The sequence below is a fragment of the Seriola lalandi genome, unplaced genomic scaffold, assembly GCF_002814215.2.
Source record: "Seriola lalandi dorsalis isolate HSWRI2012SDOR001 ecotype SW California unplaced genomic scaffold, Sedor1 jcf7180002054782, whole genome shotgun sequence".
In the NCBI taxonomy this organism is placed as follows: Eukaryota; Metazoa; Chordata; class Actinopteri; order Carangiformes; family Carangidae; genus Seriola; species Seriola lalandi.
The window spans coordinates 898,707-926,187 of NW_019525335.1; the positions used below are offsets into that span (position 1 = coordinate 898,707).

Sequence of the window (27,481 nt, forward strand, 5' to 3'; positions counted from 1 at the left end):
AGCAAAACCCTTCCATAACAATATTTCAAACTCTTAAAACTATTTTGTAAGCTCTAATTTTAGGTTTTAATGGTCTTTAATCAACCAGGTTAGTCCACTGGACAGGAAGACTGTTTTATTTTGTTGTTCCAGATGACCATGATAAAAAGGCAGCATCTACTGTAAAAAAGGTAAATAACTGACTAAGTAGAAAGAAAAAATCAAAACTTAACAGTAAAAATTAAGTAAGACCATCAATTTACAGACTGAATTTGCTAAATGTAGAGGGACAGAGTATCTAGATACAGGCCGTCCAGTAAACCCGCCGCAGTGTTTCTGTTTCAAAAACCAGAATTATGGTGCAACAGTCTTTATTTCCGTCATTCATTCATTCCACATGTTTTATTTGCCGGCGTTGTTCTACTTGTTGAGTTGTTTGGGATCATCTGAGTTTGTCTGAGTGGGGAAGCTGCCGCTGTTTGAGCTTTCCTCGCTGTTACTGTTTCACACAGTTTACATGAAAATGAGCTGATCTCACGGTTCAGTGGCTGGAACACACACACACACACACACACACACTAACGCACACACAAACACACAGACACACACACACTCGTAATGATTTGCAGACATAGCCCACTATATGCAAAAGTGCACATTCATGTACAAATACAGAAATAAATTCATCCACAGAGAACCACACAGGCACAGACTGCAGGGTGTTTTCTGTGTGGGTTTACTGAGTACAGAGTGATGGTCACAGCTCTGAGGCCAGACCAGCTGAATGTCCGAATATGTAGTTTCGTGTGTGTGTGTGTGTGTGTGTGTGTGTGTGTGTGTGTGTTTATGTGTGCGTGTGTGTGACAGCGCTCTGCTCTCCTATGCTCAGAGTGTGTGTTTGGATTTGGAAAGCCTCGAGTGTGTGTGTATGTGTCTGTGTGTGTGTGTGTGTGTGTGTGGGGGAGTGTTTTTGCAAGTCGTGTCTGCTCTTACACGTGAATATGTGTGTGTGTGTGTGTGGGTCTATAATAGCAGCCATTTAGCAGTGCTGTAGGCGCTGTAATAGCAGCTCTATACTAATACTGCTCTAATAGCTGGGCTGCCTTTGGGTTTGGGTCACATTCAGGCCACACACACACACACACACACACACACACACACACACACACACACACACACACTCTGAGCATGGACTAGTCTTTTCAAACTTTGGTCTGATACATATAGATACACACGTAGTCCCACACACAGTCACACACACAGACATACACTCATGCACACAAAAAACAAATTGGCACACACACTTTTGCACACTTTCACATGTACCTACACACTCGCTCTCTTTCTCACACACACTCCTTCACCCACACACTGTCATTCACTCACACACACACACACACACACACACACACATACTCCCACACAGAGGCGAGGCTCTGCCCGCTGCAGTGTGCGGCCAGCCTCTGTGCTTTGTTGGCTGCGCTGTGTGCTTGTTCAACATGTCTTATTAATGACGCTAATACGGGCCTGTTTCCTCCGCTGTGTCTGAGTGGCGGCGCTCTCATACTGGGCTCTTTGACACATTATACCTGGGTGTGGGTGTGTGAAATTACATGTACAGAGTTGCTATTAAGGCACAGCCCGGCTCTTACTTTTCAGTACCTCTCTTATTATTGATGATACAGCGGAGTGTCAGGCTGTCTGAGTGTGTGTTGTTTTGACCCTGGCGCTGGTCTTCAGGGTGGGAAACGACCACCCGACACCTGACAAATCCACAAAGTTGTTTGTCTGGGAGGCCGGTCCACTCCTCAGGTATCCAGCTGGAGTTCTCTTCTGTCCGAAGGAGGACACCAGCTGCTGAAACATAAAATTGGCTTTATACTGTTTGTTCTTTTTGTTTTATACCACCAGCACTTGTGCCCAGTTTTGATTTGCTGCTCACAACTGATGTATTTCAGAGAGTTCTGGATCTAATAAAGATTTTTTAAAGCTTTATTTTATACTTCTGTGATTTCCTAATAATTTCTTAGCCATATCCTGAACATCTGCTTGAAAGAAGTTTGTAATTTAGTATAATTACTGGGAAAATAGTGAGAAAGTTCTGAGACTAATTTAGATAGTTAAGTTCGTTGTAAAATGTATTCTTCATATGTATTGAATTGTATTCTTGCCTGTAGTAAAATTGGCCATTTTTGTAATGACTAAAAGGAACCAGCTTACCATAGCTTAGCATTTAATTAGAATTGAAGAATTCAAAGTGTAATCATGTAGTTCTTTCCAGAAAGGTTCCCAGTCCTACTGAGATGAAACCAAATGGAAAACTGACAACATTCAACTTCTCCATGACAAGACAGAGCTTTAACCAAAGAGTCACAAAATATGTTGTCATTTAGGACCAATTACTGTTCATGTAAATCAAAACTAAAGTAAATGTGGCTTTAGATTTTCATTTGATTATGTGCATTTCTTTTTTCTTTTTCTTTTTTTTACCCCACAAAAATTAGAAGAATCAGAACTAAGTTGTGAGAAGAAGCAACAATAAGTAGCATCATACTCAAATTAATATAATATTCAACCTTAGCTTAGAGACACTGCCATTGTTGCAATTTATGCTTTCGCATCAAGCAAAGTCCCACAAGAATGAACACAAATGACAGCAGACATGTCATGATCGAGCAGCGTGAACTGAAGTCGATGCATTTGATTTCCAAAACTTTTATCTATGTTTCCTTTTTTAAACAAAACAACCTGGTGCAGTAGACAGAACACACACACACACACACACACAAACACACACACACACACACAACATACACATTCAGATGCTGCAACAATTGCTGTTGGCTCATTATCAAACAGCGTGTTACACACACCTGCACTCACAGGGTGTGTCTGCGGCGTGAGAGACCTTGTCCTTCAGTGTGTTAATGGCCACCCTGAACTCCGCTCATCACTCAAACACACACACACACACACACACACACACACATATATGTTTACACTGGATAGGTGTGTAAGACTGTGCGGCTTTTCTTCCTAAATCCTTGGTGATAGATTCTGAGTGTGTGCGAGTGTGTGTGTGTGTGTGTGTGTGTGTGTGTGTCTGTGTGTTGCGCTGTAGGTGGCTGTCTCCCTGACCTCTAGTTGATGGCAGTGTGAGCTTTAATAGCGCGTTGAGGCCTAATTATAGTTCTCTGGTCACACAGCCCCACGGCTTTATGGCCTTGTGTGTTGCTGTGTGTTGCTGTGTGTTTCTGTGCATTAGGGCTTAGTACGTCCTAAATCAGGCCTTTCCTCACAAGCACACAGTGTTGCACACTTTCATACCCGAAGCCAGGTGTGTGTGTGTGTGTGTGTGTGTGTGTGTGTGTGTGTGTGTGTGGAGGTGTTAATGGAGATATCAGATTCAGCCAGAGGGAGAAACACACCTCGCAGCACAACACGACATCACGGCTGAAATGAAACAGAAGCCATGAGTGTCGTTCAGGATCAACGGTACTTAAAAACTCACAATTTTAAAACTGCAGAGTCACAGCTGTCATAAAGCAGAGCAGCGATTCTGCCTGTACACATTTGAACACTTTGTCCATAATAAACTGTTCCTTTTTCTGCCTGAAAATCCAACTTTATAAACTTCAGCTGGATTGGTTTAGTTATACCTGCACACACTGTCTCAGAGGAAGAGGTACAGGGATGAAGGTGAAGCAGGGTAAAACAGCCTCAGTTCTGGACACTTCAAATGAACAAAATTGTTTTATTGTGCCATCTCTAACCTGGTCTGAAGGCTAAAGTTTATATATACCTGTGTATATAAAAATTCATTCATATCAAACTTACTTTCAGAGTTGCAATTTAAAATTCTTCTTATTGCTGATTAATCTGTTGTTGGTTTTGTTTAGTCTAATTTACAGTTTTAGGTACACTAACAGGAAGGCAGCAGTTTTGAAGGAGGAATAAATGGCTTGTATTCTTACATTATTTAAACAATCAATTATCAGAATTGTTGTTGATTTGACTTTTTGTTGTTTGACTTATCAAATAATCAACTAAATATTTCAGGTGCAACAAGCCAAATTCCATATTGTCCGTTCTTCAGTATATCATAAATACCAACAGCATGTGATTTGGTCTTTATGGGATAAGAGTAACTGAATCATCTCCTTTGCCCTCTCCCTTTCAATCAGGTCACCACTCCCTGTGCATCCAGTCTATGGACGGGATGCTGATGTTCTTCGAGCAGGACAGTTACTCCTTCGGCAGGTTCCTCCCTGGGTTCCTGCTGCCAGGTCCACTGGTCTACAACAGCAGAACAGACAGCTTCCTCACCGTGTCCTCCGCGCGCCAGCTGGAGAGCTACAAGTAGGTTTCTGGATAAAAACAACCTCAGTGTAATGTTAACAATCAAATGTGATGCTCACTTTTTCAGTGTGGAAATTATAATGTTCGTTTGTTTGTCTGTAATTATTTAATGCTGGTCAGATTTCTGTTGTCTTTGGTTTATATAGAGAACAGAGAAATACTCTCTTCTTATTTAAATGGCTGAACAACACTGACAGAGAAGTTTACATGTGACAAACACGTCACTTTCTAAGCACTTAAAATAATAGTGGACTTGATCATCTAACACATACTGAATGAATGTGGAGGGTCATACACATAAAGGTGCCTGGCCCACATGAGTTTACAAGGCACTACTTACATCGCCTTCAGAGGAAGCCAGTACAGATATAGAGTCAACAAATTAAACATACAATGCTCTCGTGTCTTGATGATAGGCATTTAACAAAAACTGAGCTGTATTATCTTCTATGTAATCATGTCCTGTAATCGACATTAATCTGTCGTATGGAAAAGACTGCGACACCCAGGAGACATTTTCAATGAACGTTTAACTTAAAGATCGTGATATGAAGGACAGAAGAAGATAAAATGCATTTCATTCTCAACCTCATCCAAATCACACAGGTGACATTTCCTGTCCTCCTCTGGGATTGACTGGAAGTGTCCAGTTTCCACAATCACAGATCTTAACTGAGCACATACTCAGAAATTGAATGTGAATTGGTGCTCATATAAATTGCTGCAAATGGTAGAAAACACTCCAGTTTTGTTCTAAAATGAGAAAAAAATGACTTATTTTTGCTCATTTTGAATTTAAATAAAGCATGTTTTGGATTTTTTTTTTTTTTTTTTGAAGTAATTTAATAAGCTTTTGCTGACAAAATCACATGCAGTGTGTTATAGTTGACAAAAATTTACCCCAGTGAATGCACATCACTTTGCAAGTGTAAATCACCTGTTGATGGTTAGTGAGCAGTGCTAACGGCATCTGCTCTCACTCCATAGCTTGTCTGGATGGACCGAAACACACACACACACACACACACACACACACACACACACACACACACACACACACACACACATACATACACTGTGAACGGAAAGTACCTCACTTTAATTTAAGCACATGCACACTTCCCAATTCCCTCTGGCTGAGGCATGGAGAGCTTGTAGAAGTCTCACAGACTGTGTGGGTGCATTGTGTGTGTGTGTGTGTGTGTGTGTGTGTGTGTGTGTGTGTGTGTGCGCGTGTGTGTGGTTTTCTCTCCCAGCTGTTTGTTATCTGGATGCCCCCCCACCAGTATCAAGAGATTCTCCAGACTAGATATCACTGTGGAAACGCTGACTTCACCACTCTCCCTGGACACACACAAACACGCCCCTGCAACGCACACACTGCAGTAAATTACACAGACCTCAGAGGACACTGAGCACCTCTACATACACAACAACACTGCATTACTAATAGCAACAGGCTTGTTGTTTCCATTACACTGTGAAGTGTAAACTGTTGTGGAAATTGCCTGTAAACAATGAACGAACGCACTGCTTTCACAATACACCTCTAACTAAGATGATGTCCAGTTAATATGTGGCCTTTACTGCACCTTTATGTTCACTTCATAAACACATCATCAGAGGTAGTTAATCTGGTGACCTGTTGACCTTTGACACGCTCAGTTTGAAAAAAGCATTCCTACAGTTTTTGTGTCTCAATAGATAAACACTGAGTAGAAATGTAGAAATGTGTGTTAGTCCAAACAGCTCATACCCCCATTCATCTGACTGAAACACATGAATGACAGGAAACTGTTTGCTAATTAATCAATTGATAGATTGACTAAAACATGACATGACCTGCAGTTGTGATTTGGTCATATTCACTGCAGGAGCATTCTCAGCTACCAATCAGACTCGCATCTTCAGAGAAATCTCGAGTGGAGAAACTTTTCCAGGCTCTGATGTGCTGTAGTTTACTGATTGTTATATATATATATATATATATATATATATATATATATATATATCAGATGGCGGGGTCAGGGCTTCACTGGCTGTTATACATTTAATATCAGATGACTGGTCAAACTGTTCTGCCTCGCTCAGTTTATTTAGCTTGTTGGACCTTCTCCTGCCCTGATGAATGAGAGCTTGTGTGTGTGTGTGTGTGTGTGTGTGTGTGTGTGTGTGTGTGTGTGTGTGTGTGTGTGTGTGTGTTGGCGTCAGAGTCAGATTTTAGTTTGTGTTTATCCATGACACCGAGAGGGCATATGCATGTAGTGTGTGTTTGTATAATTTGTGTATGTGTGTGTGTGTGTGTGCGCTTGTGTGATGTGCTGTATATGTTGAAGGTAAATGAGTGTGTTTGTTTGTGGAGTTTTTCTTCAGTGAGATCCTCTTTCATATAAATGACTTGACTGTTTCCTCAACCTCAGTGTCCTAAACTCTGCATGATGACTGATACTGCCTACACACACACACACACACACACACACACACACACACACACACACACACACACACACACTACCAAAACTGTGTCCACATGTTTGAGAGAGCACATGGCGTCCACTGCAAACACTCAAATGGCAAACAAAGAAAAACATTCCCAAGTGTATGTCACAGTCAATTGTGTGCGTGTGTGTATGTGTGTGTTGTAGGCATGCAGGTGAATAATCAGATTGCTGTGGTTTTGTAATTTTTCTCTTGTACACACAGGTCTTTGTGTGATTTTAAAAAAAAAAAAAAAATTTTTTTTACCCTCTTTCATAACACTTAAATCAACATCCAACTCAAGCTCTGAACGTTTGAGTTCAACACACACATAGATGCATGTACAGTTTTAATTCATTCGCGCTGCCTCATATCCCATCATTAGTAAAACATCTAAGTGAAGGGTGGAATTGAAATATCAAAACAGAGTGAAAGAATACAGTTATTTTATAGTGTTATTTTAGTATTATTAGGCTGAATTTAATCCATTCACCCTTCCAGGAGTTGGCCTGTCGATCCGTTGAGTACTGCTTTAATAGCTTAAAACCCCTGACATGTTTAATATATTTTTTAGTCCATTTTCTTTCCCAGGAAATGGTCACGGCGTGATGAAAAGGTTTCTATACTGGCAGTCATCCATAAAGCAGCTCGTTAGTCAGCTTCGCCGTTTCTCATAGAAGCTCAGTAGGTACTGCTACTGTACGGATGAGTTCAAAAACCAAAGTTTAGAACACTTCATTTGCTGTTTCATATACAGTGTTATGAGGAATTAGCCTCACTTTTATGGTTGCATATGGTAACCCATTTTATCCAGGTAGGTATAAAACTGTATATAAAAATGTTGTTCAGGTAATTGGATGGGCAATGATGTGACAATTTCCTCCTCTGTGTAAAAAGTAGATTCAAAATGAAATAGAATACGTTTAAAGTACTCACACAGAGCTGCATCGGAAATGACAGCACTTTTTTTTGCTTTTGTATAAAGTATGATTAGTAATGCGATGTTCCACAGCTTATAATATAAACTAAAAATGTGTCTGTAACACGTACTAATTCTAAACAGGTTTTGAGTAAATATGTAGTTCACACTGGAGCCATGACAAAACTAGGAGTAACATCAGCATGCTTTGAACTGCACTAACCTGTATGAAAAGTGCTATACAGATAAAGTTTGAGTGATTAATTTAGCGTGTTAGCTAACATTTTTTAATAAAATTTACATAAACGTTTCTATAATCCTTTGTGGAATGATGGCAGTAAACACTTGATGCTTTATGGTGTCAGTTTGTCTGATTAGTTTTCTCATGTCGTATAAGTTTTGAGAGATCAGTGTCTTCTTGGTGTAAAGATGTATGTAGAGTATGAATCACTATCCCATAACGTGGCAGCCATATTGGATTATGGGCCTTATGACTTAAGGTAGATTTGAGACCTGACAGCTTTGATTAACAGGAGGTTTGTGGTTCAAATGTACGTTACTGAGTGAGAAAACTGTGAGTGGATAAATCAGCAGTTATTTAGTGTTTGGTCTGCGGTTCTGAGTCGCACACGGGTTTGGAGCTGTCCGTTCATCCAGGTGTTAGAGAGGAGAAGGATAGATTCCCGCCAAGCTGCTTTGACTGCCAGCTTCTTACTGGAAAACTCCTGACGCTGAAGATGCCAAAATCAACTGACCACAGATCAGTCTGACTACTTTATCCTCAGCCAGTTGCCAACAGCTCGCTGATTAAAACTGATAGACCACAGTTCCGGGGAACAGCGGGTCAGCAGCGTGTTGACTGACCTGACAGAAGCTGTAAAGGAGAAGGAGAATATAAGACGCTACCTGTGGATGTAGTTAATAATGAACATGTTCCACAGTGTTCGACTGGATTTAAATGTGAATAAATGATGTGTCCTAGGATTTCTGCCTTGGCCTTACAGACGGAATTACTCTCAGGAAAATTACCAGTGTTGTGGTTTTGGGCTGGTGGTTAAAGAAGCAAAATCTGTAACCAGAGAGTCGATAATTTGAGTTTTTAGACTGGCTGGGGAATATCTGATGGGAATACTTAAATGAGAAATGCTCGCAGTGCAAAGTGTCCATGAGCAAGGCATTTTACTTCCAGCTCTGCCAGCAGCCAACACAGACCTATGGATTAAAAACTGAAGTAAGTTTCTGTCTGAAAGATCAGCCAACGTAGAAACTGAACAAAGTTTTAAACGTACAGGAAACAAAGTTATAAAGTTGACAAAAGTCAAATCTATGAATTTATGAATGTGTGTAGATCTGGTACAATTATACATCTGAAATAACTTGGCATGTGTGTGCAATAACAGCCCACAAAACAGCATACGGCGTATTAAACAGGGGGCACACGGACACTACTTCAACAGGAATGTGAATGTGATCCACAGACATGGTTAAGTTTGTGTAAGCAGGTGTTTGTGTCTCTCTTACTCTCAGGTATGAGACTCTGTCCGTGGCTACAGAAGCAGAGAGTCGACAGGATCCGGACCTGCCGCTCAAGACTGGAGGCAAGAGGCTGACGGTGAGTCCCAAAACACAGCACCTACCAGAGATGCACTTAAAACTGACAGTGTGTGTACAATGAGATTGTGTTTTCGTTTTCTGTCAAAAAAGGAGATTCAGCCAGAAATCCTTGGAACTTTGTTTTTCTCCAGTCAACAATACAGAAATTTGTTCAAATTATTGGTTGTATGTGGGTACAGTTAATGATGGACAATTTGAATTCAAATAAATTGTCATTTGTGTATATGCAGTATAAGTACTTAGTTGAACAAAATATTCAAATTCCACTGGTGCCAAAGATTAAAAAGATAGTGATGTACAAAAGAATGGCAGTAGAATCAAGAATGTAAAGGAGCATGATCAGTATATGTCATTTACCCATAAACATAAATCTTAGTGATCTTTGTAGGAGTTTTTAATGCTGGAAAATGTGTTAAATTTCATTTAGTCAAAATGTCATAACAATTTGTTCCCACAGATATTGTTGGACAGTTGGACACGAGCTGTGTTTGGATCATTGTCCTGTATAAAACCTCAGAGTACACAAATATCTGAGTTTTCTCACAGCAGCACAAAAACACAGGAGCCACAGATGCCAATATACACAGACTACATGACCATATTCAAAGAGCTTAAAATGCATTTGTCCAGATTTCTGACCTCATAAAATGTGAACACCTCAGAAAAGAGATGGATTTCGGAGACTGCATAAACATTTTAAGAAGGGTGTACAGACAGTGCATGTGTCATAGAGTGCGTCATGCTTATTCTTTTGAAACTAAAGAAATGAGGGTAGTGTGGTGTAAAAAGGATGTGTGTGTGTGTGTGTGTGTGTGTGTGTGTGTGTGTGTGTGTGTGTGTGTGTTCTCCTTCAGCCTGACTGGACGTTTGTCCTGGGAGAACAGGCCCTGGACCTCTCTGTGCCCTCCTTCTCCCACTCCTCCGCCTCCGTCTTCGTCCTGGGTGAGAGGAACCTCTACTGTCTCCGTGACAACGGTCAGATCCGGTTCATGAAGAAGCTGGAGTATAACCCCAGCTGCTTCCTCCCCTACACCTCAGGTAAACCAGGATGCTGGACGAATGGCTAACTATAAAGAGATATTTCACCTTTACAGTCCTTATGTTCCTATTAATCCTACAAGATTTTCTTTTGAGCTCTACTTCTGCCCAGCTGATCCAGTTAAAGACTTAATACTGATTGGAGGATTAGGGGAAACAGATATATCTAGAAAGGGCTAACATCAAAGTGTGTGCACTTAACTGGATCAGCTGTGTAAAAATAACCTACAGGAAATGTGAAGGGACAATGGGAAGCAGAAACAACGTGTTTTCTTGCTTATTGAATGCTTGTGAGTACAAATTAGATTAGATCTTAAAGGCAGTGGTCAGATTGGAGGCGGTTCATTCCTATAGAAACACATAGGTCAGGTGATGGCATCACTATTCACAGAGAGCAGGAGTTCAAAGGTCACAGGGCATGTTAAATCATCCTCAGGTAGAGCGCTCGCACGTCTTAGCCCTCAGCGTTTGGCAGTTAATCAGTAATTGGCAGTGATAGAACTGAAAACAATAAAAGTTGTTGTTGTTTTTGAAGGATGTGGACGTGTGATGTTGTCCTTCAGAGAACTGAGCACAGCGTGTGCAGGAGTCAGTGTCAGATTTAGCCATTGCAGCACTGGTAAAGCTCTGATTTGTTCATCCTGGACTAAAGTGCAGGGCAGCAACACAAAACTCACCATGCATCAGTGCACCTGCCACAACCAAACGTCTGAAAGTAAGCGAACAAAATACACAAAAACAAAGCGCTCTGTGCCGTGGCCCAATGCCACATGACTGGCTCAACAGGAAGCTGCCTTTGGCAGAACATGATGGAATAACTGGAGTAGCCCTGCTACACACATTAAAACACAAGTGAACAGACTACTGAACAATCTGTAGTACATAAACACATGGTGCAAGATGAATGCATAACATAATAAAGGCAGACATATAAACGTATACGATATATGTGCAGATGCAGTACATATAATATTGTGTATCTCCATACTTGGTGATTTTTAGATTTTCAAAGAAACTGATGGATTAAATGATCCTTTATGGTAAAGACTAAAAAATCCCCCCAAAAAATCTAAAAGCCTTTTTATTATCTAAAAAACATCTCATGAAAAGTAACATTTTGCAGATGTACATCTGTGGATTAGATGCATCAAAGTTCAAACTGAAGCAACGACAAAGCAATGTAGGAAATAAAAAGCTTCTACAGTAGTTTCTGCAGTTATTTTTTTTAGATTTTTAACTAGGTAGTTTGACCAAAAGTGTTGGTTTGAGGTCATTTTAATGCTAACACAAAACAGTTACAAGATCGTATCGGTGAATTAGGTAATAATGAATATGCAGGATATAATACAAAACCCCACAGGTGTGCGTTTGTGCGTGTGTGCTGTGTTGCAGAATGTAATGGGTTCCAGACTTGATCATGCAAGAGGTTTCTGTGTGTGTTGCACTAATCCCACTCTGGCTACAGATCTTGAAATGATCTCCACCTTCCACGCCTCTCCCGCTGTTAGAGTTGAAGAGGAACGAGGCGGGAAGTGTAACATACTGGTCTTCTGAATGTGGAAGTCAGTGTCACCTTCACTGAAAGGTTAAAAACCCAGCTTTGTACCTGACAGACAGTATGGATGAATTTTCTCCACTCCCACATTCAGTCTCATTATTCACTAATTAGTGATTAGCACTACATTCGTATCAAATTGCAGCTTGATTATGGCCATTTAGAACAGGAGACATGAAGGCAAACACAAAAACGTGCATGCACACTTGCAAGTTTATTCATTTTAGCCCTACACAGAGCAGGAAAGAGCCACCTGCTGATGTTTTGTAATTTGCATGATTATATCAGACTTATTTTAGCTGCTCTGGTTGATGTTGCGGTTTCAAACAGAACTAAAATGACTCAGAGAATCTCTCATTTGTTAACTTGAGACCTGTCTGGATCCTGAAAATCTTCTCATCTCGACTTGGAAAGTTTTATGGTATCTTTATTAACACATGTTTGGGATTAGAAAAAGAGAACATGGAGCTGCAATACAGCAGCTTTTTCCCCTAAAACATTCTTTGTTTCTGTTCATGTAATTTACCCTGACAGCCAGAAACAAAAACCTTATTTTTTGTTAGAAATTAAAGTAGTAAAATTGTATAACATTTATGTCATGGTTATTGACTCCAGCCTGATTGTTATCATCAGAAGCAACACTTATTATCCAGATATGGTTGGACCCTCCAGAATAGTGCTTAAATACAGCAGAGTAAAAACTGTGTGTATAACCCTTTCGAGCATAGAGCGATAAACAACCTTTTTTTTTATGAGCAACAAGAAATTTTCTGTCTGTTTCAGTTTATGCATCAATGTACCATAGAACCATTTTTGTTGAGAGTATTACACTTGATCTAAAATACACTAGAGAGCTGACGGACGGAAAGAGAAAATTGAAAAGGATGTGAGGGAAGCAAAAAATAGACTGGGGGAGGGATCCAGAGAGGGAGGATTGATGGAGGGGTCGTAAAAATGGCCAAGAGCTTTCTACCGATATCTGTTTTCAATTTTAGAATTAAAATATCTCGGCTTTCAAAGTGCCCGCCACTATCTGTTCCAGACATTATTTAGATTATTTAAATTACTCTTGGAAATTGGCTATAAATTCAATACATGATGTGCCAGCGCAACAAAAGAAGCTTTTATTGGGACATGATTCCTGTCAACAATCAAAACCGCATAAAACATCCCACATGGTTGGAAGTCAGACAGACTCCTGGGACCCGGCTGCTGCTGCCGCTGCAATCTTCCCTGTCCGTACTTCAGTTTACGGTGACAAGGCCAACTTTTGGTGACTTAAGTGACTGTCACAGCTGCCACCCACCGTTCAGTGAGGGTTTCTTTTTTTTAAGGCGCGAAGCCAAAGAAGCATTTCGTGGATCTCCATAGGACCGTTGTAGTTGCGAGAGCGGTGCAGGAGAGGAGGGACGGCAGTGATCTCTTGAGTGTTTCCTAACGCTTTCCTCCTGGCCTTCAGCCTCACAGCTGCCTCTGCTGGATCACTGCCCTCAGGCTCCCTGTCTGCCTCCCTCTGTATGTCCATTCCTCTCTCTCTCTCTCTCTCTCTCTCTCTCTCAAATAACTTCATTGGCTCGACTGCTCGTCCCAAACACTCCACTAGAAAAAGTTCAGCTCCGTCCTTCAAGCCACAATAAGATGCGAAAATCACTTCCTTTAGAAATAAAATTATATGATCCAAACGTCTAGAAACATGACAAACGAGTGATGGATTCATTCAGATTATAGCCGGTTTGAGTGATGTGCAGTGACGTGTTACACAACACTCACCTTCCTTTTCATTTGTGATCCTTCCAGAGACTTGTCTGTTTTTCCCCTGATTTGTCACTCGTCTCTACATAACAGTTTATAATTGTTATCTTTTGTAATGTCAAATCGTAACCGCAAAGACAACATGTAGTAGGCGGAATCACTCAAGAGTGAGTAAACATTTCCAAAGGAGTGAGATGACAGATCTTGCTCTACTCAATCATTTTATGAGATTATTTATTTTTTGGGCGGCAGTTGGGAGGCACACGGGGAACACGTGGAGAGAGAGAGAGAGTTGGGGGGGGGGGGGGGGGGGGGGGGGGATGACAACTGTCCCTGGCTGCAATCAAAGTGGGGACGTTGGGGTTTTAGTAGTATGTAACCTAGGGGGTGTGGTAGAAAAATAGACAGGATAAAAGAGAGCGTTAGAGAAAGGAGGTGAGAACAGACAGGAGCATAAAAAAAGGAGAAGTCGAGCAGGAAGGTGAGGAATCTGAAAGGACCAGAGGAGGTCTAAAGAGGAGAAAGGAAAGAAGGATATGTCGACATAAGAAGAGGAAGGACAGAGGAAAGAATGTTTTTAAAAAAAAAAAAAGGAGCTAACGTTTTGGAGATGCTAGATTTGGCCTTTATAATTAGGTTGTAATTATAATGCTGATGCTGAGATAGAAGGTGTGTGTTTGCTTTGATGTGGCACCGACACACACTCTGTCATTTTGACCCCTGCGCTGTACCACCCTGCTGTCCGCTGTTACTATATTATAACTTGTGTATTCCACTGTGTGAGTGTGTGTGTGTGTGTGTGAGCGTGTGTGAGCGTGAGCGAGGCATGTTTGTTTTGCGTGTGGCCGTCACCTCAGATCTCGCTAGGTGGTAACCGCACCATTGGTGGGATCAACTGGACACGTGCGACTGTGTGTGAAACATAAGTAGCAAAACATAAGTAGTATTTATATTTAATGTTTCAGGCCATGAGTCACAGGAGAAAGTGTATATGTGACTTCAGTTATACACCTACGAAAACTGAGCGTGTCTTAAAATGAAAGATCGAGATGACAAAAGTCTGTATTCAAACCAGATGTGAGATGTAAAGAGATAATTTTTCTTTACGGGAGAGCAAAAGTTTCACTCATTTCTAAAGAGCAGTACCACCCACCTCAGGAATCTGTTACTTCTGTGCTGCATGGTCGTTGGATTTGTGAATATGCACAGTTTTCTAAAAATCATAGACAGACCCTTTGAATTTGTGCTGCTGTAAGTTTAATCACAGCACAGTAAGGTTTATATGACATAAGTCCTGCTAACAAGTATGTAGCAGATTTTAAACCTTATTCGGGGGGTTTGAACTCACAAAGAAATCTTATTTTATGAGTGAAGATGAAACGAGATGTGGCATAGCAGTGGTATACAATATATACTACACGGCTTGTTTAAACCTTCTACCTGGGACTGATAACATAAACCAATAAGTGCAGATGACATATTCAAATCCACGTGCATATTTATACACTTACCTGCCAAATGTAAGTGAAAGGAAAGGATGTTTCTCACTGTATGAAGCACTGAATGGCACACCAACACTATGGTAGTCTACGTCAAGCTCAGTGTTTACAGTGGGGAAGATTTATTCATTCACAAAGTCTCGCTGAGGTCAAGATCTCCTGAGAAGACTTGTCCAGTCCTGAGTTTGATAAATTCTATGAGAAAGCCATGAAAGTTCAAATGCGCTAGTACAAGAATATAAGGTGTGATTGTGATATATTTGTTCCAAATCTACTAAGGTTGAATCCAGACATTAATCAACCAGGAAGGAGATAAAAAAAACAGTCTGCTTCACTCTTCACTCCACAGTTTTCTATCACATATTTTACTAAGTCTCTTCCTCAATCATTCTTTGGTTTTAATAACGAGAGCATGACCTTTGTCCTGGAGCCGTTTTTGTACATTTGAAATTAGTTTAAAAAGAGCACCGTTCTTCTACAGTCTAACAATTCATTTTATTTTTGTTCCCCTCCAGTGACGGATGGCACCACCAACCTGTTGGTAGGTATCCACACCAACATGCTGCAGGTCTACCAGGATGTGACTCTGAAATGGGCGGCCCAGCTCCCCTTTGTGCCTGTGGCCGTTCGCATCTCCAACTTCCAGTACGTACAACCCTCGACCAAAAAAAAACACAGATTACAGACACGTATCAGAGGAAACGCTGAGGGGTCTCCGACAGTAGAAACAGTAGAGGACTCATCACTGCTACTTGAAAAAAGGACAAGATACAAACCTAGTAGACAATGCTGCTGTGTGTCAGATGTACAAACACGCACTCACACAGAGCAGGTACGCCGTTGTCTTTATCAGCTTGGGAAATCCAGTGTGCTACTTTTCACGGGAAATTACCCGACAATGTCTTCCAGCTGGCCAATCGGAGCAGAGCGGGGAGGGGCCAGCTGTAGCCAATAAATCGGCTTTTTCCAAACAACTCCAATCAAACCGCAATTTGATACAATTACAATGCAAAACACAAACATGGCTGAAAAATGATGTGGTTTCTCTGTGTCTATGTGTGTGTGTGTGTTTTAGATGCAGGAGATAGTGTGTGTCTGGATAGCTGTTTGGTTTAGTTTGAGGCTTTGTTATTTTAAAGCACTTGATAGTCATCATGTTGTTCAGTGTGTTGGCAGGACACTGCACAGAGTGTGGGAGAGGAACACACACACTCACACACCACTACACACAAAACAAATACACACAGATACTTGCTACAGCTTACTGTGGCTATCAGTAATTTACAGCAGTGCTCTGGGAGTCTTTGCTTTGATATTTTTGAGACGATATTGAATTTTATTACTGGATTCTACAAAGCCTGGATTAAATGAGTCAGACTGTTTTGGGGCTTTTAATCTGTCTTCAGCAGATAGAGGTCTTCACAACTCCAAATTTGGACCCAGTCTGAAACAGACCTGTGGAAAATCAGAACCTGAAATGCATTAATGAATGTTCCCAATAGATGTGAAAAGGCCTAGGGAGTATTACACCTCATCAGAAATGAAGTTGAGCCATAGGGAAGGAATGGAAACAACAGGTTTTGGATTCGACTTTCCGATCGACCTGCATTTATATTTACTTTAAATTCCCCACATAAATCGCTATAATAGGTGTTATATACTGTAGTCTTTAGTGTTATGTAGTATATAACCACAGCTCACATCCCTAACAGCAGCTGCCGTGTTTCCTCTTGTCTATTTATGGTCAACTGTTTTTCTGTGTGTGCGTTTGCGTCTGTGTGTGTTTCCGCTGCAGTTAAAGTGAAAGTTTTATGCCCCCTCAGACGCCCTCCTGTGCAGGTGGTGTGGAGTCGGCTGCTGCTCTAGACCTGAACCTGTATGTGTGCGTGTGTGTGTGTGTGTGTGTTGCCGCCTCCTCCTCACTGGACTAGAACTACAACACATCTGCAACCAGTTAATACACACACACACACACACACACACACACATACCTTATTGCATCACTCAGCGTTTTCCCGTCTTCTCCCTCTTTCCATCTCGTGTCCAAATCACAAACTGACACTGAACTTTGTATTTTGTTTCCCTCAAAGTTTTAAACTGTAAAGCAACAAATACTGATGATGAACTCCTCTCCTCTCCTCTCCTCTCCAGGGAGCTGAAGGGAGTGGTGGTCAGTCTGAGTTCGGACGGTCACCTCCTGTGCTCATACATGGGCACAGACCCCTCCTTCTTCACCACGCCCAAGGTGGACGCCAGGGAGGCCGACTATGAGCAGGTGGACGCTGAGATGAAGAAGCTGCAGAAATTCATCAGAGAGGTCACCAGGACTCAAGGTGGGAGCCCAAACGGATACCCTAACAACTGAGAGCAATGGAGTCGCAGTTAAAGTCATATGTTTACTTCATTCAACTCTTAAAGTTACTTAAGAAGTTACAAACCATCTTAAGATGTTTGTTTAAAAGTATCTAATCACCTGTATTTGTAAAATATTTCAGTAATTTGGGATAAAACTCCCTTGTTGTTGTTTCAGACATCCTCCCTAAGACTGACGCTGAGGAGGACCTGATTGTTACAGCTGCTGTGTCCTCCAGCATGGACAGCCCATCGGTAAACACACAATCACACACATTTTCTACCATATGAACACACACAGTAGATAAAGTAGATCCCTCACTCTCTTTGTCTCTGGCTACAGCAAGCTCTGATCCAGGATGCCGGTGGTCTGCCCGTCCCTTCAGTGACCATACAGGTGAGCTGTACTGATGACATAACATACATCAAGACCCAAATTTTTCCTCTCTGTCCTTCTTGTCTCGCACCCCCTCTCCCCGTCTCGCCTCATCATCGTTGTCTCTCTCCAGGTGAAGGTGAAGGCCAGTTGTGTTATGCAGGCCTCTAAGATGACAGTCGGCGTCCAGCCTCCTCTGGCCGTCACTCAGGACCAGTTTGCCCTCGAGCCCATGGGTCAGTCTATTTCAGATTTTCTTTGTGTGTGTGTGTGTGTGTGTGTGTGTGTGTGTGTGTGTGTGTGTGTGTGTGTGTGTGCTCAACTTTTGCAAATTTCTCAAGAGTTGAATGAAAGTAGAAACTATTATTAACAATATTTAGTTGCTATTTTAGTGGATGACTGACTAAGGGGTCAGTTCACCCACAGTTTACCCAGATTAGCAAAACATACTTTCTTTATTCAAGATGATATCTGGTGTATTTGCTCAGGTTTTGAGAAAACTGTCTCAGATATTTCTGTCTCTACTGAGGTTTTTGCGTAACATGAAGATAATTAAATTAGATTATTACACTTTTATGAATGAAAGGTGTTAAGATTCAAGGAAAATAAGGCCCAACGTTTCATAGCAAAGAAGGGAATTTGATAGTCTAGTGAGAAAGCGATTGTTGAAAGAGAAAGACATTAAGGCAAAAGGATGTTTCAAAGAAAATCAGTAGCCAGTGTTTCTGTAGTTAAGATGGCCTGTTCAAAACAGAAAAATACAAATGAAAGAATTCAAGGATGAATCACTAAACTAACTCAAGTTTATTTTAAGGTAATGCAGCACTGAGCTTTTTTATGCAGCTGGTGTTGTGTAAGATCTTTCATCATCTCATGTCAACAATCACTTTTGTTTTTCCAGCCTTTCTCTTTCACTCACTCTCTCAATCACACAGACACACACACCCATATACGCAACACTCATTTTTTCAGCTTTTCTTCTCTCGTTCATCACATCCTCCTCCACATTTTGAACACACACACACACACACACACACACTGGCAGCGGCTGACTAAGTGAGTGAGAGGTGTGAGTGCGGATGTATTTGTTCAGCTCTTATCAGTCTTTCTTCTGTGTGCTCTGTCGTCTGGCTGTTGGGGGAGATTCGGTCACCTCGACCAGACGGCGGTGCGTTTGATCTGAATCACCCAGACTCTACGCACACACAACCTCGCAACCCCAAACACTGATATCTGCTGTCGGCTCGTTAAAAGAACATCACCCATCCTGTAACACAATGTTAACCATTCGCGTTGAGCTGTTACACAACTCCACAGTTTCCTCCGTTTGACTCTCTCCACCTTTTTGTGTGCATGGAGACGTGGAGGCGTAAATTTACAGAGTGTGTAATGCAGACCAGTTAGGGGAGGTTTTTATCATATGCTCCTTATAGTACCATGATAACACACTGTGGCTCCGTCTGTGGCCCCATTGGGAGGGAAACCTCTAACCCTGGCGGTGTTGGTGCCTTGCACTGCCTGTTGGTTTACATGTGGAGTGGGAGTCCTGACTCTGGCTGTGTCTGATGAACACCTGCAGGTTGTTTTCTATGGTCTGAATGACCTCTTTTTTTCCTTCTTCAGCAAAACAACTAAATTAAAGAAGTTTTCAAACTTACAGACTTCGGCAAACTCAAAAAAAAAACCTAAAGCTGGAGTTCACATTGCAGTTCTTTTCAGTGAGCTCGAAATGGTTCACACTGGATAGTGAATAAAGATTTGGACAATTATTGAAATATATTATCCTCTCACACTGGAAGTGTGCCTCACTTGATGGTACTGTTGGTCATGTTTCCAGGCGTGATTGGTTTTAGTTGCATCGGCAAAGCATCGAGTGTTAACATAATGACAATCATCTTCTTTGTTTAAATAAATCCCATGTTTCATGGGTATGATGTAGATGGAATACGGTGCTGGCATGGACGTGCGTTTCATCAATTATGAATCATCAATCCATGTTTAAAAAGGATTCTTGTGTGTGTGTAACCAAACCTACAATAATGACTCCTCTGAATGGATCACGCACCAAATCTAACAACACCCTAAAGGAAAAAAGAAATGCAGCCAAGTATGAACAAACTGCTCCAAGCGTGAGTGGTGTCAGTGTGGCTTTACTGGGGCAGTTTCATCTTTTTGTAAAATTTCTAATCCAGAGTAAGCTTGGGTGATATCCAAAATTTAATATCTCAATACAGTCGAGCCCAAATATGGTGATATCACATTTGAAAAATATATATATAAATATATTGTTGTGTTTTATATCTCAGGTTTGTTTTTGGTTTTTTTTGTAATATATATTATATTATTGTATTTTATGTTTCAAGTATAAGTGATGCCGCCACTAAACAGCAGTTTTATTTGTCACATGACGAGGTAGAAAGTAGAGTCAACACAGCAGTGGAATGAGGGTCAGACTGCAAAAATATGAATAACATAAAATAAAAGAAATAACATTTTTTTTCAATACTATGATAAATATTGCATATGGCAGGAAATATAGCGATGTTCAATATTATTAAATATCAGCCTAATCCATAGTGACAATCAGTAGAAGTATCTTCCTCTCGCCATGATTTAAACCTCATCAGTTTGTTAATTGGAATTTTGCAATTTAGTAATAAAAATAGTATCATATCGTCTTGTAATTAACAGAATTATTTCTGTTTAGTACGTGGTCAAATGTCAGACGAAAAGCTTCAGGTTATATTAGCAGAACATGGCCGGTGTCTGCAGTTATTTTCAAAGCTGTCTACACAGTCACAGAAGCTGGCTAAGCACCAGAAAAATGTCATTTCTTTCCTCCAAAACTGCACCATACGTTCGCTGAAACCGTCATCCATCACAGACGAGCGCTCGCTAACTTTTTCGAGAAGTACCAGTATGGATTGTGAATTTATGATTTCAAGATGTGAGCCGCATTCTCAGGCGAGTGGAACACCATCCATTTACTCCGAGCCCTGAATCAAACTGACCACTGCTTTCCCATGATTCACGATGCGTCTATGCAGAAGTGTAATGCCTTTTACCACAGTGCATTCTTATCTGTAATATACTGTACATGACCTCCACAACTGTTAATGCAAACATGATGCACTTTTTGCACAACGCACACAATATGTTTCCTGTAAATTCTTGTCAGCTTCCTATTTTTTATATGACTTACGTTTCATGTTTTGACCTACACATTTCTGGGTTTTTTTTGCTTCAATATGTCCATGTCTATATATTCAACGCGTGATGCTTTTATTTCCTGTTTTAATCTACACTTTTCCACCGTGTTTTCATTCAACTGTATGGAACATGTAGATTGTCTGAAGTCTGTATTCTATATTTCTTGCAGCTGCAGCAGATTCATTCACAGCGCACTCACTGTGTTTACATGCACCTAATGCAAATAAACATTATTGTATGTAAGAAAATAACCATCACATGTATGAGAAACCTGTTTTCTGTAATTGGGGCAGACCTCCCCGGTTTCCAAGGGCGACCACAACGTCCCTGCTTTGGAAAAACAGTCAGTGGCCTTACCTGGAAGTTGTGGTATTTTTGTTATACCACTAGTTTCTGGTGTGGTGTTAAATGAACACTGGTGATCACACAGTCAACAGTGAACTTTTATTACTTTTTACAAGACTGTGTGTTTTTAGACACTTTTGTGGTGTCAGTATGAAGCACACGGGTACAGTAACATACGATACATTACACGATATCATGAATGACTCGTTTCTTATGGATAACTTCCCACCTCATGAATTAACATGAACTGTAAGCTGGAGGAAAAACTTGATAGTTTTAATGTTTGAATAGACAATGAAAGAACAGACAGAAACTCAAACTTAATCAAAAGGAAATTCATTGAAGAAGATGCCAAAAAAAAAAAAAAAAGCTTTGGGGTTCGTCCGGCTGGTTTGGTTCTGCAGAGCTTTTCTCCTTGGCAGACGTAGCGCTCAACAATTCACTGTTTACATGGAAGATCAGAGGCTGTGACTCACTGCACCGTCACATTTGCACCACTAAAGAGGAGCTTTGTTTACACGAGTTTAGGTAGCGGTCAAACGGGTCAAATTCAGAAGCCTCCCTCGAGCAGACACTCAGACAGTTACACAGACACACACCCGAGTTACATAAATACTTACACATCCATATCCATGGACACATAAGCATAAACACATGTACATGTCACCAACATACTGTTTAAACATAGACACACACACTCGAAGTAAAGTAGCTGCTTGTGTGTGTGTGTGTGTGTGTGTACATGTAATTCTGTCGTGTGGACAAACTTTGGTTTGAAACCATCATTGTCAGGACGTTTTGGTCCTCACAACTTCAAAGGCCTGTTTGAAGGTTAAGACTTGGTTTAAGGTTATAAGTTAGAATTAGGTTTAGGTACTAAAGTCATAACTAAGAGTCATGCTTTTCTGCTGGAATAGGTCTTAATCTTGATGATATTTACTGTTTTTTTTTTGTTCAGGAGACAAATATATTTACTTGACATATTTGCTGAAAACGTCATTCACCACTGAAAGTCACACAGTAATACTAACTAACTAACAGATCTAGTCAGCGGTAGACCAGCTCCTCCTGTGTTCTTCCAGATAAAATCACTGTTTTAGTCAATGGAGTCTGGTGACTTTGAACAGAGCGATAAAACGTCTGTTTCGGGTTAAACAAAAAAGGATGTGATTCTTTAACGGAAAAGTCTGTCTCTGTCTCTGCAGGAATCCTCTCCATGATCTTGTCAGTCACTTGTAATAACAATCTGAACGTGTCAGTGGCAGCAACAAACATTTAAGTGCACTGACTTTGACGTGGATCAAATGCCCTGTTTTTTTTACATTGAAGCAGCTATTTAGTGGTTACGGGGCATACTGTTCTTGCTCAATAGTGGACCAATTGCAAAGATTTTTGTCAGTATCAATCATTTACAGCCCAAAACGTGGGAAAATTAGGTTCAAATCCTTATCCTTTACTGTTAGAGGAGATGGTTCTTGAATCGCCACAATTGTGAGTTGCAGTTCACCGACAGCAGAGGTCTGTTAATAATAATGTTGTCACTTCCCACACTCCTTATTGTAGCAAATTTGTTCTTGGTGTACGTGTACACAGCTACAAAATTCCCCCTGCAGTTATCATCAATCAAAGGAAAGTGGTCAACAGTGACACGGGGGTAAAGATTGAGGATTACGGTTACGGTTGGGGGTTATTTACAACTCTCAGGGTCAGGAAAGAGGTTGAAGTTAGGTGTTAAAGTATAAATTTAATATTCACAAAACAAGACAAACATAGCATAAGCAAGTATACACTAAATGACCAAGTACATTTAAAATAAATAAATAAATTCAAGGTTGTCCATAAAATCGGTACATTGCTTCCATTCCTTATAATTTAGTGGGTAGGGGGCGAGGGAATGCATGATGTCATGAAGTGTCCTCACAACTATAGAAAGGTGTGTGTGTGTGTGTGTGTGTGTGTGTGTGTGTGTGTGTGTTTACGTCACACTCTTTTGTCTTCCTGCACACAGAAATCTGGCGCTGCTTTCACCAGTCAATCAACAGCTCTCTGCTGCGAAACATGAGAGCTACAACACACACACACACACACACACACACACACACACTTTCTGTCTTCCTTTTTCTTTCTCTCCCTCCTCTCCATCTCTCCCACCTAAGTGACCCCTCACTGGCCTGCTTTGGCCCAGAATGGCCTGGCTCAGCTCTGAAGCTGCAGGACCACCGTGGCTGACCCTGATGGTCATTTGGCCCCAAACCAAGTGATTCACATCCGTTACCGCCCTGGAAAATTAGGAAAAAATAAATTAACGGAGACTGCGTAGGTTTTTAATGAATGTGTGGACTTGGCTCGGAGGAGCTGGATCCCAGTCACACGGTCAGAGTTTACTTTGTGATTTTGTCCAGAAAGTTTCTCCGCGGTTTGTGGGTTGCAGGTGAAGAGGCCGAGCTGTAGATGGAACACTGCCTGGTGTAAACTGTATTTAAGTACAGTATTTACAGTGATATGAACCATGCAGACTATCACCAGTAAAAAACAATAACAAACGACTTCCACTACTTTCCACTACTACACTAGAAACATCTTCCTCTGCCAGGAAAAGTTCTTCCATACTCGCAAATGTTGTAACTCTTAACAGCCCAACTTATGTCGTTGATTGACATGAGCTGTGGATGCTGCGATCATCTATGAGTGAGATGGCGTGCGCTCTGTCAGTCTCGCGCACTTTGTAAAAGTTCCACACGGCCGTGCCGGCGCATTGAACAAGGTGGGAGGCGGGACGACAGGACTACAGCCGAAAGTGCTTCTCTCAGCCGCAGACACGGAGTATTAACCACGGGTGATCGGTTTTAAGGTGATCGGTGACTGTCATAAAGAGGGAGAAGAGACATGATGGTTTTTCCAATGGGGATTTAGTAAAATAGCATTTTAAATATTATTAACTCATTGTCACATTCATTACCATCATTATTAAAAATAAGGAAATAAGCAAACTTCATAAAATGGCTGTGTAATTCTCATAGCATGTTTTTTTTTCTGGTGCATATAAACCCTGAACTTCCCTTTTGCTTCTGTTTCTCCTTCACATTTTCTTTTTATCCTGATGTCATCTCATGACTCATTTTTTATTTATTTTTTCATAATATAAACAATACCGAATAAAAAGAACAGAGACAAGTAGCAGTGACAGAGCCACAGGTGTTATGGGAAAATGTGGCTGCAATTTAGAGAAACACTAGCAACACTATTACCAACAACACAGCCGCTGTGACACCTCCCCCGTCTGGTTTTCATCATCGCTTTATCTCTGTCTGTCTGTACATTTACTCTCTCTCACCTGCTCATCTTCTCCTCCTCACACTGATACGTATATCTTTACACACACTTGCACTGATGTAAGTGTGTGTGTGTGTGTGTGTGTGTTCAGTATAAGTGTGGATGTCAACTCAAGCTTATATCCAAATATCTTTGCAGGGATTTGTCACAAAGCGCTTTACATAAAACAAAAGATAATAAAAGTGATGAAGCGTGTGTGTTTGCGTGTGCACGTGCTGCTTAGTGTTGGGGGTGGGGGGGTTGTGTGAGGAGGAGGAGGAAGAGGGAGGAAGAGGAGGGGAGGTAGCGCCTCCTGACTTTTATTGTTATTCCAGTTTTTATTCGTCTCAGATGGCGACTCAATCCCCTGTTCACCACACACTGCCTCCTTTGTTCTGTCTCTCTCTCTTTTCTGCTCTCCTTCTCTCCCTCCCTCCCTGTCTCTACCCTTTTCTCTTTTCCTCCATCCACCTTTTCCTCTCTCTGCTTCCTCTCTTTCATTTGTCATGCTGTGCCCCGATGTCTTTATTTTTCCCTCTCTGCTTCCTTCTCCTTCCGTCTTTCACATTCCCTCTTTCCTCCACCGCCCGTCTCTCTTTAAATCTCCCCCATCTCTGTGTCGGTCTGCAGCGCTCTTCCTCTCCTCCATCAATCACGCGCACATTACATATTCATTAAACATGTTTATGTTCCTCAAAGTAATGTATTTCATCATCTTGGTGTCAGCACCAGATCTCACGTCTCATATTATTACTTTCTCGGTTTCACAGTCAAATAGAAACCGGCCTTCGTTTTAGTGAGAGTTTCATGCATATGTGCACATATAGATTGTGTGAAGGTGCAGTTAAATGGGTTATATGTGCAGTTAATTGTTGCACGAACCATTTCACCACGACATGAATCATTTTTCATCTGTTTTGTTTTTTTAACAGTGGAGCCAACGCAAACTGGTGTCAACTGACCACAGCTGCCATGTTTCTATTTTCCATTACCACCAAATTGATTTTTTTTTTACCATTAGTGTGAACCGGTCTGCTTAATTTTTTTTAACGGTCATGTTGCCAAACCATCATCCTCATCATCATACATCATGTGGAGCTCTAACCAAAACATTCAAATCCAGAAGAGTTTTGAAAGTAAAACTCACTTCTGTGTGTCGGACATTTTATCTCCAAGTGAAGATCGGGTTAGTCGTGTTTAAAGACAGACCCTACACAGCGATCCGACCTGATCCTGAACTGCAGGGGTCGAGGGTCAGTGTTTAACACTGCACCGATGGTCACCTCAGATTCCCTTGTTTGAGATGTGTGATTACACACACACACACACACACACACACACATATATACGTACACACAGGTAAAGCAGCGGCAGACCAGGAATGTCTCAGAACAAATTCACCCTCCAGATTTGTTTTTCTCTCCATGTTTTGCTTTTTATATTATTTGCACATGGCAAAGAAAGGACACACACACACACAAGCACACACATGCCCCCTTTCCCATCTCCTTGTGCGGTACAGATCCCCATCTCCACCCCTCTTGACCTGTAACCTCCTCCAAACAGTCGGTAGTCGCTTTAACCTGAGCTGTCAGTTACTATAACCTGAGGCCTGAGGGTAGCTGCAGCACTTCACCACACAGACACGCAGGAAGACGTGGAATCAAACAGCGATTCTCGGTGCGACCCCAGAGACCAAATCTGCACCACAATGCAAATCTCTACTCGTTGCAGTAATTTAAATGAAACTTGCATCTTTTTGCGCCTCTTCTCCCGGGGTTCCACTGTGCGTGCAACACTGGGCCCAAAAATGTCAAACGGAGGAGAAACGTGCAGTTCGAAATAAGACAAATCAGTTTAAGAACTGCAGTGAAAACAGAGCCTATGAACTGCATTAAGAAAAAAACTTATTGCTTATTTTTTTACACCTGTTTATTAAATTTAGGGAAAAAAAAGCGATCTTAATTAAAAAGTGAGAATGGGGAAGTAGGGAGGGAGTGAAAGTAAAGGGAGAGAACAAGGTAGAAAGGAAGGAGAGTATCAGTGCTCATATACTTTTAATTTAAAATGTTTAAAGTGGCTATAATAAATGTAAAAAAGAGTTTTTCATCGTGATGAACCTGTGGAGAATTATCAGCTGAATCTGCAGCTCTTCTCGGCTTAACGGGGCTTCGTAATGAGCTTCGGCTCATTATTTAAATGTGTGGCTGCACCAGACAGTTAGAGCATTTTTAGGAGCATTGAGTAGTGAGAGAACCTTTCCCTCAGGAGTTTCTCAGGATTTCAGGATTTGATACACAAACACAAACACAAAAAACGGAGATAAAAGAGAGGAAATATTGGACTTTGATTCATCAGGTTTGCCAAAAACACAAATCCAAGGTTCACCTTCAACTTTAGAGGTGATTATTTGTCAATGTTGCGGTCACAACTTGTTTCCACTGTCCCCAAGTGCTCCAAAAAATCATTGACTACTCCACACAGGGTGTTTCTTTGGAGCAGTGGTTGTGCGTATCTGCAAACGACACCAATAATGTTGCTTAGTGGATATTCTTTTTCATCCTCCCGTTGCACATAAAGTACACTGGCAAGTACGTGAACAAAGCAGCCACGTATGTGCTCTTAAAACTCGAGTATAAATAGTTATAGAGGGGAATTCATGGAGAACGAGAGAGAAGGTGGAAGAGAGGGTG

The 27,481-nt window shown here is 41.1% G+C and overlaps 1 protein-coding gene across 2 annotated transcripts in view; it reads left to right on the forward strand.

The window, feature by feature from the left end:
- Window positions 1–27,481, forward strand: part of bbs9 (Bardet-Biedl syndrome 9) — a 161,595-nt gene that overhangs the window by 9,456 nt on the left and 124,658 nt on the right. For both annotated transcript variants that reach the window (XM_023425470.2, XM_087179093.1), the window contains exons 6-13: window positions 4,164–4,338; window positions 9,263–9,347; window positions 10,204–10,387; window positions 15,709–15,838; window positions 17,345–17,526; window positions 17,724–17,800; window positions 17,889–17,942; window positions 18,055–18,157. In XM_023425470.2, coding sequence (XP_023281238.1) covers window positions 4,164–4,338; window positions 9,263–9,347; window positions 10,204–10,387; window positions 15,709–15,838; window positions 17,345–17,526; window positions 17,724–17,800; window positions 17,889–17,942; window positions 18,055–18,157 — 990 coding nt within the window. The remainder of the gene's footprint in view (window positions 1–4,163; window positions 4,339–9,262; window positions 9,348–10,203; window positions 10,388–15,708; window positions 15,839–17,344; window positions 17,527–17,723; window positions 17,801–17,888; window positions 17,943–18,054; window positions 18,158–27,481) is intronic.